Source organism: Argiope bruennichi, chromosome X2, assembly GCF_947563725.1.
Source record: "Argiope bruennichi chromosome X2, qqArgBrue1.1, whole genome shotgun sequence".
In the NCBI taxonomy this organism is placed as follows: Eukaryota; Metazoa; Arthropoda; class Arachnida; order Araneae; family Araneidae; genus Argiope; species Argiope bruennichi.
In genome coordinates, this window is record NC_079163.1 from 65,608,145 (window position 1) to 65,625,692 (window position 17,548).

A 17,548-nucleotide genomic window follows, 5' to 3' on the forward strand; every position below is an offset into this window, starting at 1 on the left:
CAATTTCGAAGTAATAATATATCAATCAAAATATTACAATAATCCAATGTTTTATAAACGTTTTGCAAATAAGATTTGGCAACTGTTCCATGTGGGTGTTTTGAATTTGTAAACATATTTGATAAAACATAACTAAGTAAGCTACTTAATTTTTTTTAATGTTATTTGTTTAACTTTTTTTTTTATCGTTGAGTTTGACATATTAGGTAAATGCTTAGATTCACAAGCGTTGTCATTTTCCTGTTTCCAATGACAAATATTATTTCAAAGTATATTATTTACTCTGTTAATTGGCGACGAACCGAAAATAATTCCAGGATTTCATGTTTCTTGTTAAAATGTCTTATTCTGAATGTATATAATCAAAGTTTCAACGCGATGCTTCAAATTTAATAAAATTGCATTTCTAATAAAAGGTCTGCGTAATAAACAATATTGAAAAAAATCTGTAGTGATTTTACTAAAAAATGACTGTATAATAAGTCACAAATTCGGTTTGTTTGTAATTTTCAGTATAGTCACCAATATCTATTCATGAATCCTTTAGTGGGTAGACTGAAATATTTTAAATAGTTTAAAGTGGCTTGGCAGCTGTAAACGTGAGCTATTACTCGCATTGTTTACTATTGGCAGTAAGCACTTGGTGACAATCCACACTAAGAGAAGCAGCCCCTAATATTTTAATGTGAATTTTCAAATTCAAAAGTTTTTTATAGGGTAATTTTTGATTATATCAGAAGCATTTACTCTGCCATTTTGCTAATATAAAATTTTTTTTTCCTTCCTTTCTTAATACTAGATATTTTAGGATATTTTTTTCCTTTTGTTTTTTTATCAGCTGATGAAGTATTGTGTTGACATATAAAAAAATAAATTATAAAAGTAAATAAAGAAAACAAGAATGGTAGAGGAGGGTGGGGGAACTACCTCTTATAAAAAACAATAATGAAGGATTTTGAAAATGGAGGTAAACAGCAGATAAAAGCAGAAAAGAAAGCTTGAACTTTTATCTCAAAAAGTAAAAGGATTAAAAATAATTTGTAAATAAATCAAGTTTTTACATGATCATATTTTTTTCATGAGATGTGTATTTTAAGTTTTTCTTGTGTGTCATTTTTACCATAGTTTTAACAATGTTTTAAGTAAATTTATTTTATATCCATTCATTTTCTTTTAAATAATTGTTTTATATTTTGAATATTTCAAACTCATTTTGTATAAATTTATTTTATTTCTCAATTAATCAAGCTTATTTTACTTTTTGTTTATATTTGGTTTGATTCAGATTTATGAAGTTGTTCTAAACCTTTGTCATGTTTGATTATTATAAAGCCCAAAATAACAGATTATTTAATTTTTCTTGCTTGCTATTCACATGATTAACCAAAAGATATATTCTTAATAAGTTTACCAATCTCATTATAAGCTAAACAGAAATGAATAATGTCCAATTGAAAGTCTCCAGCCATTGGTTTGAGATAGCAGTTATGCATGTGTTAAAGGGTTTTCTACGAGAGATTCATTCATAAAATATTTCAACAGCATTCAGATTCAATGATGATACTCTGGGAAAGTTATGTTACTCCAACTAAATAGGCTTTGTTATAGTTTAGTAAAATATTTATCTTTATTACTAAGAATTGAAACTGACAGATGTCTGCATTTATCTTATTTTGTGTATTCATGGTTTGTGTAATGTAATAACATAATTATTGAAGTTAATATAAGCTTAATAATTACATAATTTTTCTGTTATAATGAGCATCAAGTAATATTTAGTTTTTCTATTACCTGCATTCACATGTCATTAGTTTTCATATGTTGTTACTTAAAATTATTGGAATCTATTTGAAACACTAGTTTTAATTTAGTTTAGGAGCAATTATATTTTGAAGAACTTAGATGTAATGTAATGGTATAAATATTTTTAATAACATTTATAAAATGCATAATTTAGTATTAATCAACTTAAAACAGTAGCTGTATAATGATAAATAGTAACAAGTGAAAGGAAGCTAATAAACAGAATGAATAAACAAAGGTAGATTGTTCTACCTGATCTTGTGATAAGGTCTACTATTTTTCTTTAATCATTGCTCTTCACTGTAAGGTCTTTGTAGAGTTGTGAAGAAGCTTCATGTACACAAGGAAAATTCAATGTAATTTGGTCAAGTTTTTAGTCTCCTGCATAGAATTATGTTTTCCTTTTCCCCCTCATTCAATTGAATTACAACTGAATTTAAGACAATATAAAAATTCCTTAAGCTTGACTATTTGAAAAAAAGCCAATATAGTAATCCTTATGTCCGATATGGAAACTCTGATTCCATAGATGATATTCTTTGTAGCAATGCTTGAGTTCAGACACTCGCCATCAAGTGGGAAACACAGTCACTGCATAGGAATTGCATCTTAAGGCATTAATTATTATTAATGATAGTTCCAAGTAACCATTAGCTACATGTTCAATTATTTAATTTTTTAGCTCAGACATATTTCCACGGAAATGAAAACTTTTATTTTTTGTGTAATCGGATTGTATCATTCTTGAGATTACTTTTCTTTTATATAATAATCCTGTAATATTTTTGATATATCAGTTTGTTTATATAAGTTTATTCATTTTATTGTTTAGTTAATGAAATTTATTTCACTTCTTGTTGTTTATGTTTGGCACACTTCATTATTTTATGAAATTCCATTTTTTTATTCCAAGCTTTTTTCATATCTATTAGCTGCATGCTCAGTTATTAATAGTTTGATGTTTTTAAGAAAAATAACAAGCAATTAAAGCTACTTTTTTGCTATTATTTTCATTAAATGCTTTAGTTGATATTTATGTATGTATAAGCAGATTTAAAACCAAAAGTTTTTCAAAATTATAAGTCTCCTAGGAGCTGGACATATGTAAATTTTACAGCTAAAGAATTAAAAATATTTTGCTGTAAGGTCTGGGGAAATGTGCACATAACAGTATCATTATTGATTGCTTGGCATTGTCCCAAAAGGCTTGGAAATGGTATGGAAATTAAAGGGCATTTTGTACTAGAAGTGGTGCAATATAAATAAGAAAATTAATACATCAGTATAAAAAGGGGATTGTTTTCAGTTCCAATGTAAAGTAACTTTTTCACACTATAGGATTTGTTGGAATATTATGGAAGGATGGAGACATTATACTTTTAATTTTTGATATATCAGTTCACATATTATGTTAATTGAAATGTGTGGACATTTTTAATATCGGGTATATTGTCTATTTCTAGTAGATCTTAATGATATAATTGGATTTTTATAAGTTATTTAATTTCTTATTATTATTTTACCCCATTGCATGGAATAAAATGATCATTTTGCAATGAGGTAAAATGATTACAGCTACTATCTTGAAAAAAGTAGTGGTTACTAAATTTTATTACTTAAAAACTCAAATAAAAAGTTATAGCAACTTTCTGTTAGTGTAATTTAAAACATCTTTTAAAGGAATGTAAATATTAAACATAATTTATGAAGTATAGCTTGACAAAATTGGAAGTAGCTAATTTTATGGTCATTTTATTCTACTCTTTTTCAGCAGCGTATAATAGATATGGCACTTTCAAGTTCATGCAGTTGTCAATTTTTAGAACCTTTGCATTTTATTTCAAATCATGTATTCTATGATAGAAACGTGAGAGTGTATACTACCATTGTTTTGCAATCTATAGATTTATACTTTTCTTTACACTCTCATTACCATTTTGGGAAACAAATTTTATTGCCTTCATTTTATTTTATTGAAAGGCTAGTTGTCAGATGAGCTATGAAAAGAAAAATTTTTGCAGTAAAAAAAAAATTCTTATGCATGGCATCATTAGGAAAAACAAAAAAGATTTAATGAATCGGTTGAACAAAGATTTTGCTTAAGTATATTTTGGTTTATGATAATTTTTTCATTTTATGTTTAACAGATGCTAATTTAATTTTATTAATATTTATTCTTTGTTTTATCCCTTAAATTTCTGAATGGTGAACATCTGTTTTTAAGCACTCATTACTTTAAAAAAATATTTTTTAATGTAAAAGGAGGGGGAGTAAATTACAACTGTTAGAATTTCTCTCAATGAGAAATACTGCATCGATGTATGTGTAAATGATGTATCACATTGGCTAACAAGTGGGTAACCATGTTCCAGAAGAGAACAGCGTCTGGTAATTGTCTTTCTTCGATTTTTCTTGACATGAGATTTACTTTTGAATAGATTTTGTTTTATGACCTGCTAAGTAAAAACTGCAATTTATTTTTATTCCTGAATTTTTCTTTTTCCTTATTCTTAGAAATAAGTTGGATTTATTCATCAAATTAACTAAAAAATTTTGCATTTTTAAAAATACTATTAAAAAATAGAAATTCTTTTTTTAAAGAAAATAATAACATAATGAACTTAATGGCTGTATGTAGAGTAAGTTTTAACAAGCCTCAGAGATTAGGTTTTAACACTTTTGAAATGTACCTCCGAGGTTTGTTTTAAAACTCGGACTTGCTAAATGAAACTTATTTTCACCATTGAATTTATTTTGCACCTTATTTATTGAAATAATTGGGGTTTATTCAATCTTTTTCTAAACAGAAATATGTTTCTCAATTTAAACATAATAGCTATATGTGAAGAAGATTTCAATAAACCAGTTTTCTTCTGTAAAATTGAATATATCTCTGATACATATATCAGATGTTCAACTACAACATTTTAAAAGAAAATGGCATTTAAAATTTTGCTTTGGTTCTTTTTCTGTTTGTATTTTTTTCAAAACTGTATCATTTTATAAGATTATATTGAATAGGAATTTAAATAGATGGTGATGAATGTTATTAATCCATTATTTATCTTTTTTAGTTGCTGAAAATTTATTAATTTTTTAATCCTTTTTTTTTTCCATTTGTTTTATCGATTAGTTACAATTATTAGAAGTTTTGAAATATATTACAAAATTAGTAGGGTAATTTGGACCTTATTGTTTACACACTTATTGCACTTGAGACCATAAGATTGAACCTGTGATGCAATAGGTAGTTAATCATCATGCCACTTTAAAAAAATTATGTGTGATATAAAAATTCAATATTGACAAGATTATGTTGATTATACAAACATATTGTTGTCACACATTTAAATATTATATTTAAATTGTAGAAACTTGTCAACTAGTTTGTTTTGTACTTTTTTCTAGAACCACCTTTATAGTATTGAGAATTCTTTCAAGAATGCTTAGCTGATATTTGATGCTTACAGGATGAGAATTTTATCCTGCTATTTATTATTTTCCACTTGTTTTCCTCTACATATGCTAGCAATGAAATTTCAATTTCAATTGTTTTCTTTAGAGGTAACAGAGGAAATTTTGTTTCATATTTCCTTGCAAAAATTTTTTCATGACCATCTTATTTTGGGTGAATAGGTTATGATAACTTTTTATACATTTTTATTTAATCTTTTTCATGTTTTTAATGATGGAAATTTGTAATATTTTTTCCACCAACTTTCATGCTTTAGTTTTAAAATATTGTAAACTTCGATTTTTCTGATAAAAACATGCTATTTTGATATTTTGCAAATTTTATCTTTAATCTATTAATTATATTTTCATTCCATACTTGATAGTGTATTTGAGAGAGGTTTATCTCAAGTTTTATAAATTTTTGATTTTGCAGAATTATAGTTATTTATTCATGATTAAGCATACTGATATTTTGGTTTTGGTTTCAAGTTTAAAATTGTTTGTTGATAGGTATGGCAGATCTTATGGGCTGTCATGATGAAAATAAGTCCTTAGCTAGTAGTGAGCAGGAAGAATTGGCCAATGAATTGATACTAAGCGTCACTTCTAGCAGCAATACAAATGGAGGCAAACAAATTGTTGATCTACAGGAAGAAACCATTTCTCATGAAGGAAAACATCAAACTCGTGTTACATTTCAAATACCTCCCACTATGGATTCATCTAAAATCTCATCAGACATGACAATTAAATGTATTACCCGTGCATCAAACATGCGAACAAAAATTGAAGAAAAAATTACTGAGATTGAAAAGAAGATGGACCTTCCTGCTCTTGATTCAAGTTCTGAGAGCATTGATAAGGAATGGAGGTAAGATATTTCCATTATATGAGAAAAGCAAATGAAATTAAGGTAATAAAAGTACTGAATCTTTGCAGAATAATTAATTTTACTTGTTGTTCTTAGATTTTTTTTTAACTAGGTAATTACTTACTAGAATGATTGTATTGGTATTTCAATTTGTATTTCCATATTACAGTGGGTGATTGACCAGTAAATATCCATTTCCTGAGGATGGCCATTAATTGATCATTGATTTATTATAAATCTTTTTGAAATAAAATTAAATCATTCTGTAAACTACCAAAAATTTAATCATTAAATATATCATTTCTTACTTTATTTATGTAGTGACAATGCTGTATACCTACAGAGTTATTAGTTAAGTTTTTCATTTATGTGGCATTAAAGAATCTGTACAATATTGATTGATTATCTTATTTCTTCAGAAATGATTAATATCATTTAGAACCCCCTAACAGCTTGTTTGGGCAATACTCAAAGTTGATTTTTCAGATTTCCTTCTTTTTCTTCCAAAGACCTCTAACTCATTTGAGACAGATTGTGCAAAAGAGACAGGTAACACACCCAAAAAGCTGAATAGCATACTGTGTGCTCAAGGATACTAAATTGCAATTATCAGTCAATATGGAATTTCAACTTCTGATCTCCCCCCCCCCCCAAAAAAAAAAAATGCCATCTCGAATGGCTTAACAGAAGATTTTAGCATTAGTTTTCTTTCATCATCATCATTTTCGGAGAAAAACGTGCTGTATTCTTTTTCCTTCTTTCTTTCTTTTTCTTTTTCTGCATTCAAAAGTTGGTAGATTTCTTAATAACCACAGCTTTTTTTTTTCTTATTATTTCTTGAATGTCTTTTTTTTAAAATTCACCTTTGATTTCAGTTCTCTTACAGCTGATAAAATTTTATTCATATCTTATGGAACAACATTTTCATCATTCTGAATGCATGGTTATTACAGCTTTTATGAAGCAGAATTTAATTGTTTTAGAGTGACATTGAACATACCTTTTGAGTGAGCCTGATAACATCAATGATGTTAAATTGATCTTTCAAAAATGTTTTAATTTTAGCTTTGAAGGGCTAACATGGCTTCAAAAAAATTGTGATGACTGTTCATTTGCCTTGAAAATTGCTGCAACTTCTTGATGCTTTGATTTTATCAGTGAAGAGGTATTTAGAGAAAGAAACTAAGGAGGTTCTTCAGTTAATAATCTTATGGTTTTTTGGATGCCCTAGAGCCTTATCCAATCGCAACATTACTTTTAATGACAGATCATTGTTTTGGGCTGATCTTAGATATTTGTAATTTAAATGTAAGCATTCATTTTTACCACCCATTTACTTTTATATGATCTCTATATCGCTAAGAGTTTTTTTTTTTTAAAAATGCATGAAAGCTCTCACAAATACAGACAAGAAGTTTATAAGTTGCACATCACTCTTGATTATTAAGCATTGGAAGTTCATCAGTCAGTGCTTTCATAGACTTATGCTTTAGAAAATTTCTTCATCATTAGTTATGTAGTTATGGTTCAGCAAGTTCTTTCAAAATAAATTTCATCTCAATTGAAAATTTGTCATAATATATGGTCTTCTTTTGAAATAAATTCTTGAAATTTGATTTTAAAAATTCTGATTATTTTTTTTATCTGTATCAGTAGACTGTCAGTGCAGTAATTCGTTGTTGGAAGTTTAAGATGTGCAATCTTTTAAAATTAATTTATTAATCTTACATTAACTAAAAGACTGATGATCTGATCTATAATAGAATCAATGATCTTCTACATATTGATACCTGTATTTATTGATGTGGTAAATCAGTTAATAGATTTTTATGTAGGCTGTGGAATTAAACTCGTCATAATTAGCTGACGTAGGAATTCACAATACTTTCTTTTTGCCAGTACTTTACTTCTAGATCGATGACTAAACTTTGCAAACCATCCATTGATATCCTTGAATTCTTTATTTTCAAATGATTTTTAAGAATTTCAGATCTTTTAAAAAATCTTAGCATTTTCTGAAATGATAGCCATACTAGTTACATTTCTTTTCAATTTTCTCTTATTCAAACTGAATGTAATCTTTGGGTCATTAATCGATAGGGCATCTTCATTTTTTTAAATATGATATATGTTGCCCTTTATCTATCAGTCTTAATTAAATCTTTTTGGTTAATATTGTGCTGACTATAGATCCTTTGAAACCATATTGCTTAGCGACATCAGATATTTGCTCTTTTCCTGACTTGATGGTTATCTTTTAATTAGTTTCCTTGATTAGAACAGTTCTTGAAATTATGCTTGTAGAGTGTATAGTGCTGAGTTAGTATATGTAGAATTGTCGACGACTCAGGATTATGCCAAATGAGAAAGAAAAATAAACCCTCTCCCTGCTTATTTATGGATGCACATTATAAGTGGTTTGTACTTAATTTCTGTATACAAACTGAATTCAGAATTTGCATACATTGTATATGAATTAGCCATTATGCTACCCTTAATTTAATGAATTAGGAATTTAAGAATTAATGTTAATTTAATAAATTAAATTAATGTCAAATTATTGAATTTGCCAGTTTCAATGCATTCTATTGTAAAAGCCCCTTTTGTGTTCCCAGAGTTTCGACATGCACTGTTGTATCTGCTTCTGAGTAGACAATGGTATGGGTAAGTAATAGGCGGTAGATTTGTATCTGACCTCTAGGTCCTTAACAGCGAGCTTCTGCTGGAGACTTTTTTGTAGGAATACATATGCTGCGAGTGCCAGCGTTTCCAAAAAATCATTTGTATTTTCTGTCTCACTCGTAAATGGCATCTGATATATATGCACTCAAGTTCTCTCAGGCTATTTTCACACTCGCTGATATCTATTTGCCGACAGAGTATAATTTTACATTTTGTCGGTGATGCGTCGCTTGCCCACACACCAACTTCGGTCGTTTGACATTTTGTCGGCCATACTCTTGTTCAAATTTAAGGCAATTCATATAAATGAAGGGAAAGTATTTGTGTGCAGTTTAAATATATTACCTTCCTAATCCTTTCACTGTTAAAATCGTAATTTTTATATAAAAATCTTATTTTTAATAAAATCGATTTAAAATATTTTAGTTTAATTCTTTTCCTCATGGCATCAATTTTCCAAAAATGAAATTTACTTTAGTGGAAAAAAAAAAATCAACTTTCTCCAAAAGATTTTGTCAAACACTCTTGAACAATAATAAATCCTTAGATTGGCATATGCTTTAGTACATATAACCGTTAAAACGTTATGTAAGGAATTGAAACAGAAATTTGCACATATCTCAGAGTAGAGTTTTAGTGTGAAGTCCTTTTTTTGAATTTTAGATTTTCTTTAAGCCTCAAAAGCTGTAAATCTTTTCCCTCAATAATCATCGCACAGACATTTGGTACATTGCCTAAACAGTGTTATATATAAAGAATATGCCAAATTCCAGGTAGATATCTTAAGTAGAAATTCAGTTATTATATTCTGTACTGTTATGTATTAAAGAATTGAAAGCTTATGTGGAAAATTAAAAAATCATATATCAAATGGGTTTACAATTCAAACTATTAATTAAAAAAAGCCAAAAGATCCAACAACGTAATTGAAATATTATTAAAGCCTGAAAAGTGCCGTCATTAACCTATTTCGATGCAAAAAGACAGGCTAAATAGTAGGGCACTACTAGGAGGTGAGACAAAAATAATTAAATAATGCTGATAAATCTAAATTCGTTGAATAGTTTTTAAGGTAAAAATCCTGGAAAAGTTTTGTTAGATTTTTGCTTCACAAAGAATGCGTTTGCAAGCAATGAATTTTTTTTTTTTTTTTGATGCATTGTGTAGAATTTTTTTAATATATATTACATGCAGTAAAAATGAAGTTTTTTAAATTAAACACTACTAGTGAATTGTTCAAAATTTAAAAAAAAAAGGGATTCATTCTGATTCCTTGAAGAAAATTATGTTCTATTTAAATTCACTAGAAGTTTGTGAATGTTCCGAAGTTTACAGCACTGCAGTTCAACAAAGACAGATTAAACTAATTAAAAGCAAATAATATAGTAATCATGTAAAACGATTGTTATAGATAAAAATCGGAATATTAGGAGAGAAAGTATGCAAAATCCTTAATATTATGTTAAAACGGAGACTGGTAAATAAAAATGTTAAAGAAATCTATAAATTTTTGGAAGATTTCAAATGCATAGCCAGCATGTTTAAAAAGCTTAATTTGCTTCTGAGATTAAGAACTAGCTATTCAAAATGTATCTGATTATGAGTAACCACCTCATTATTTTTCTAATAATATTAATAAAGATTTTTAAGAGTCAGTTGAAATGTTTAAGAATTCCCTCTTCCTACTAAAACTTATATTATTATTAAAAGAAAACCTTTTATAAATTTGTAAAAATATTTATAAATCTGATCTCATCTATGAAAAGAAAAAGAAGTAGTACAAGAGTGGCTACCTACAGAAATCGGTGAGTACACAGGGGACTATTGCCTGCATGTATGCTCACTCCCACTTTTTTCTCTAAATTTATTTCGTCGACAATCAGAAATTACTGTGAATCCAAGGGATCTAAATATACTTAATTAATGCATACTGAATTAATGTATATGCTAGACTCCTGCCATTATTGAGAATTTTTGTACAGAGATAGAGATGCATTTACTGGAGAATCGGCAACACCGAGGTCTCAGGATCTATATGTTACTAAAATAAGGTGTATTTGTAATATAATATAAAAGGACAAATATAGAATATAAACAATCCAACGGCAACTATGATTTCGAAAATAACAAATTTACAGAAACATACAGGAGACAAAAGTCATTAGCAAAAAAAGTATGTAAATTTTTAGTTTTTAGAGAGATAAGAAAATTGATCAAAAGTATGTAATTGTAATTTTTTCGATGAAACCGTAGTATGATATACGTCCACCTATCATTGTAATGTATATGCAAGGGTGGTAAAAAAAATGTTTTTTTCTTTTATTTTTCTATACCGCCAGGAAGTTGTGAATTGGTGAGAATTATAACAAATTGATATCTTCCTATGCCTAATAGAGCTTAAAAGTGGCAAAAATCGACTCTTTTTCATTAAAAAAATTTTTAAATTTTTCCCTGTTTATCGTAACACTGAGTGCTAAGTACTCAACTGCTTATGAGTAATAAAATATATTTGATCTAAATTTTCTTTCATTTTCGGTTGCATATTCCTCATAAAGTAAAATAAAAAAAGTGATATTGTTTCAATGTGCTATTTTTAGTTCTTATCACTAGCATAATTTCCATGCATCATCTGGTCAGTGAATTACAAAAATTCGACCTATATGTATAACAAAAAAAAAAAAAAAAAAAAAAAGCTCTAAAAAGATTATCAACATCTATTTGCTTTTGGTATCATGTTGCAAAACTAAATTTCAGAACTAGAACATCATGCTTTAGTCAAGACAGAATGGCAAGAAAGTAACAAAATGATTTTTGAATATGAAAGTAACAATATGATTTTTTTTTATAAGAAAGCACTTAAGCTATTAAAACAATTTTATAAGTTTCAGATTTTTTGCATAGCATTTTATTCTTTCTTTTCATCAGATGATAGAAGTCCGATTTATGTGAGAACCTTGGGAACAGTTTCAGGACTTAGTGCATGCAAATGTTTTACTTTGCTTCTGATCAGAGTCAAAATTTGGATTTTGAGGCTCCAGGCAAAGAGTAAATAATTTTTAACATGGCAACTATAAAAAATAGCTTTGTATTAGCTCATAGGATTTATTGTTAGCATTCAAAATTTTGGTGACTTGATTTAATGGCTTTAACCAGCGGTTTGGGCTCTGTAAAATATTTTCTGATTTTAATATTTAACAATAATAGTATGGTCGATTTCAAAATAGTTTTTTTTCCCTCTTCATTTTAGTACTTCTGAGTATTTTGTTTTTCTATTGTTAACAACCTAAAAATGACAATTTGTTAGGTACACATATATCTATTTCTTCAATTCATTTTACTAATTTTATGGTTACTGAAATATAAAGAAGACAATTTTATCCTTTGTGTATTTTTATCAACGTAGGGGTTAGATTTATAATGCCTGTATCGATTATCAATGAATCAAACTTCCTAGTATCATATGGTGAGAGAAAACAGTAAAATACCATGCAAAATATTTTAAACACACTGAGATGTTTTAATAACTGAAACCTTTAAAGATCTCATTTTTTTTGTTATTTAAAACTTTTTTATATACTTACCCAGCGTTGCCAAGCCAACGAAAGAACCTGGAAAACCGGAAAAGCAGAGGGAATTTAAAAATCGGCAGAAAATGTCGGAGAATTTGAAAATTTTCATAAAAATAGGGAAATTACAGGGGATTTTAAGTTCCTTTTTCACCCCATCTAAAAAATGCTGATCTCTAAAGATTGCAAGAATAAAATATCGTAATCATAGCTTCCAAAAGCGAAACAAAACCATTCGCGATTGTGTAACGCGGAAACTCACTCCTTTTCTGCTCTCTCCCCCCTTTTTTCTGTACAGGTCAATCTAGTTTTGATTTGCGAGGCAGTTGCTCTTTTTCCATGAGATTACCGAATTGCAGCTAATGAATTTGCGCGAGATTTCCGTAATTGCGTGAAAGAATATAATACATTTTTCTGGCAGAAATAACATTTAATCTGTGAAAGCAGAGCGGTGGTGTTTAATCTACCGTACTTGAGTTTATTGAATGGTTAGTTTATTATTTGAGAAACTGACAGCTTATTCAAAGCAGATTAGAGAATTAAAAAAAAAAAACAATGAGCTACTCAAAATCCGTAATTAATACGAATTGGACGGATAAATATAATCTATCCTGATTTTGTTGAAAGGGTTCGAGAAATCCTGCAAAATCCATTTTTTTGCATACTGCTCGCTTTGAAAGAAAACAAGAAGCCTAAGTAATGTAGATAACAGGCCCTTATTCATTAATCATGCCAAAAAAGGGAAACAAAATAGCGTGTCAATTTAAAAAAAATCAATTAAAATTAAGCTTTGTATCTAAAGGAATACTGGGAAAGATGACATGTCAAATCAAAAACGTCAAATTTAATTTTCAAAAATAAACTGATTTCGAACTTTTTTGTTCTAGAACAATAATTTAAGGTTGAATTTTTATGGGCATTAAAACTTGTTGCGTTGCATTTGTCCCTTGAATACATTAACTGATATATTGGAAATATTTTCACATATGTTCACTGAAAGTGGAATGGCTAAAAAATGTGCATTAGACCGTACAAAAACGGTGTAACTTATTTGTTATGGATTAGCTCTATGACTGAAAGATCTGAAGAAGTTGCAGAAATTGATGCCCAAATACATGAATTGGCAAAAATGAATAAATAAAATATAGAATATTTTTTGAATAAAATAGAATATAATTGTTTATAGAATATAATATATAGAATATTTTTAAAAGTTTATTGAAGATTTTCTTTTAATAATAATTATAGTTTTTCTAGAAAGGAAATATTATTAAACATTTCAATTGAACTCTTAAAACTCTTCGTTAATATTATTAGAATAATTATTATTAGATTAATTATATTAACTAATAATATTAGTTAATATTATTAGAATAATATTGAGGAGAATTCTTATAAACAGATATTCTTCTTAACCTTAATAATTCTTATAAACCTTTTTTAATGACTAGTCATTTTCGTTCGCTATTTCTGTCGGCCGCCGTTCTTGTAGCTACTTCTTTTTCTTTTCATATATGTAGTAATATGCTCTTTGTAAGTATTTTAAACCATAAGGTATTTTTAAGGCTGAGGTATTTTAATTTAACAAATATGATTCTATAGTCTCGGCGTGTACTTTTTACTTAAAAATGCTTTCCATTTTTAAATGGATGTTGTGTGTCGGGGAAAGAATGAAGTGGTTAGTTCTCTTCCGATTCTCCTAAAATTTAAATTTAGACGTAAATATCTTATTATCTGGTCGAATTTTTGTTCAAGTCAGAATAAAAGCTTTGTTCTATTATCCCTTTACCAATACTTGATTCTTGAAGGTTGTTTCAAGATGAAAAAGCATAGGTTTCATGTCGTAGAGCATACCTATTTTGATATTTTGGTAGGGTTGAAAAGGTAAGTCCTTTTATAGAAATGCTTCCAATTTTTAATGAAGTGAGGCAAACACCATCGGACTGATTTCTCTCTTTCGAAATTCAAGCTAATCAGTCAGAAAATAAAAATAATAAAAGCTCACGTAAAAAAAGTGATCTTTAGAGACTATAAATGAATTGGATTCGGTATAACTGCAATGATTGTTATGAATTCTGTATCCTTTTAAAAAATAATGAATTACAGAAAGAAGAATCTGCCGGGATTGGAACCTTAGAATGCTGAAAAGTAGCTGTAGAAAACAGAAGTAGAAAAGTAGCTAACAGAAGAAAAGATTATAAACTTAAAACAACAGCTTTATTTATTATATTTAAAGTATATACATTTTTTTAAAACTCTGTTATTACTAAGATATTATAATACATTACTTTTTTATTTTTCGATATTCTGAACGCTGTGCGATATCGTAAAGATATTGCAGTCAGAACATCTTGGATTATTTGGGACTAATTAATTTAAAAGGACATTTCATTCTTTGATGATTTACTTTAATTATTTTAACTGCTCAATTTGTTTAATTTTTGTGTTTAATCTTTGCTGAAAATGTATATAATTTTATAATTATATGATTTTGACTATTTATTACCATGCTTATGGATTTCATCAACCTTTTATGACGAAGTATAGTAATAACAACAGCCATATTTATTGCGTACTGAGCAGTCTTGCTTGTGGCAGACATTTTTTATATGTAGTCCGCAATGTCTACACTGATGAACGACAACGAAATTGTCAAATCTAAACCTGAACCATTTAAAACAAAGGTCTGATTAATCGTATACTCATTTTTTTTTTGTGTGTGTGTAATATCATCGCTTCTCTTGCTCTTGATAGGAGCAGATCACTTTTCCGCATCATATTCGTTCCTCTCCATACCTCCAAATAAGCCTATTGTTAATCGATCTTTATCCACGTCTTTCTCGATACCAAAGAGAATAATTTGTCGTTTCTTTTTTCGACCTTTACATATCAAAAGTTCCTGAGTTAAATTTTATTCATGCCAACTTAATTTCTAGAGTCAGCGTTTATATATGCCTTTATGACCAAATCACTTTTTAGATTCTAGCTGCTGAGTGTCTCATTATGAGAGCATTTTATTTTCAAGTGTTGATTATGTTTTGGATCTTAAAAGTACGATGTTCTTTACAATAAATTATGAGATGATTTTTCATAGGCATTTTAATATAAATTTTGATTAATTGCATAAGCTCTCATATATATAACATTTTCAGTTATTGTGAAAAAGAAACACTATGTATTGTTTCCAAATATCTCTATGTACATTAAGAATTATTACTTTCACGCATTTTTTTTAACCATTATTAGATTTTGTAATGTTTCGTAGTGTAATTTTTTGTTAGAGATACTGGCTCTTCTGATTTCATTCAATGTATTTTACTTTTGTTTTATTTTTAAAATGTAGCTCATAAGCTTTAAAAATAATTCACAGTGGTTACCTACATTACCCCCCTTTTTTCTTCTTCTTATAGTCCTGCTGACTACAACTTAATCAAAGTCTTAGATCCTAAGAGATCTCGCAGCTGTTCTGTTTCTGAAATGAGGCAGAGTACCATTGATCGTCTGCAGTCGAAATTAGAGAAGGCTGAAAAGGTATATTATACAAAGGGTGTCCCAGAATGGCTGTAACGCGCTTAATTTTATCTGTTGGAGATATGTAAAATTGTAAATTGTTTAAGTGTCCAAAATAAGGTATGAACTTTTAAAATTTTTGTCTGACTTTCCTAAATAAAATTGGTCATTTATAAAATTTTTCTTTCTGTTATATATGATTTTGAAGGAAAAAAACCCTTCATAGTTGTATCTTTAAATTTGTCTGAATTATGCTTAATTGAAAATAACCCCACTCTGAATGTGTGCCCATCATTAAATTTGAAATGTAAGTTGATGTAATAAGCAAAGATGATTATATATAAAGGAAAGTTTTTCAATGGATTTAGTGTAGCTTCCATGTGATGTGGCATTTCTTTTCTTTCTTTCTTTCTTTTAATTGAAGAGAAAATCTTCATATTGATTTTTAAAATCATCACATTTTTGTAAGTTGTGTTCTTAGCAGATAGAAAACCCAGCCTACTCAATCCAGCAGATTTCATAGATGATATTCTTTCTTTTAAATGTAATGATGTTAATTCATGGTCACATAATAAATGATATTTTTTTTTTTTGAACTTGAGAAGTTATGCAAAATGCAAATAGAGCATCAGATGCTATTGGCAGGCCCATCTATACCAAATGATGTAGATATATTTAGATGTCACACAAAGTTATGTCTGCTTTGTGATTAAGATATTGTATGAATTGTTCTATTTACCCTCTTTTCAAGTATTTAAAGCATTTTTTTATTTCAAAATTCCATCTTATGTTATTAAAGATTTATTTTCTGTATTATTTTTTCAATACCACATAACAAAGCATTCTTTTAGTATATTAAAATAAAGATTAAAAATCATTCAATGAATTACCAATTGTGAAATGACGAATACATACATTTAACTGGTTAACAAACGAATATCCTTTAACCAATTACAAACTTTTTGAATTTTGTTTATAATTTGTTCAATGGAAGTAATGTACTGTTTGTGTATTTAGACAACAGTATCTTTGCTTGCCTGAAATCTCACCATTATTTGTTTGAGGTTATTAAAAACTGTTTCATTTCATCCTAGACATGACTCTGGAAAAAAATTGGTTGTATATGCAGATATTCATAAATTTGACTTAGTTGCTCTCTCATCTATCTTTGTGCAGCAAAAAAGGCGTTGGGACTGCCTAGAATGTTTATTAATAAATTATTTGAAAAAGGTCGCTGGTATTCATTTTATATAACGCATTTCATGCATTTCGCATCTCTGGTTTTGCTTAGCATATAGTAGTCAGAAACTGACTCTTAAACTGACATAATATATATTCGAGTTTTCTTAAGAATATTCTGTGAACTAATGAACTTTTTTAAATTAAAGATATAGAAATTAATAAATGCCACATCGATCATTAACGCAAATCGTTTTTGCCCGTGAAACACAGCATTTAAGGAGCTTTTTCTTTTTGTTTTGTACCGATTTTGGAATGGCAAATTCCATGGTGTAGATGTTAATGAATGTATTGTAAATCTAACAAAATAATTGAATGGAAGCTTCGATGAACAGTGAGCTAGTGGGGTGCAGAAGGGCCTCCCAGATCCCCTGATTTGATTTCTCTTAACTTCCATTCTTCGTATTATCTTTGAACATTG

General features: G+C 28.2%; 1 protein-coding gene across 2 annotated transcripts in view; it reads left to right on the forward strand.

Annotated features, from left to right (window-relative positions):
• LOC129960537 (rab-3A-interacting protein-like) overlaps window positions 1–17,548 on the forward strand; it is a 53,991-nt gene continuing 36,443 nt past the window's right edge. The window contains exons 1-3 of one of the 2 annotated variants that reach the window (XM_056074026.1): window positions 1–136; window positions 5,770–6,130; window positions 15,789–15,909. In XM_056074026.1, the coding sequence (XP_055930001.1) occupies window positions 5,772–6,130; window positions 15,789–15,909 (480 nt within the window). In that variant the 5' untranslated portion in view covers window positions 1–136; window positions 5,770–5,771. Of the gene's footprint in view, window positions 207–5,769; window positions 6,131–15,788; window positions 15,910–17,548 lie in introns of both variants that reach the window. The other variant, XM_056074027.1, reaches the window with a different exon arrangement.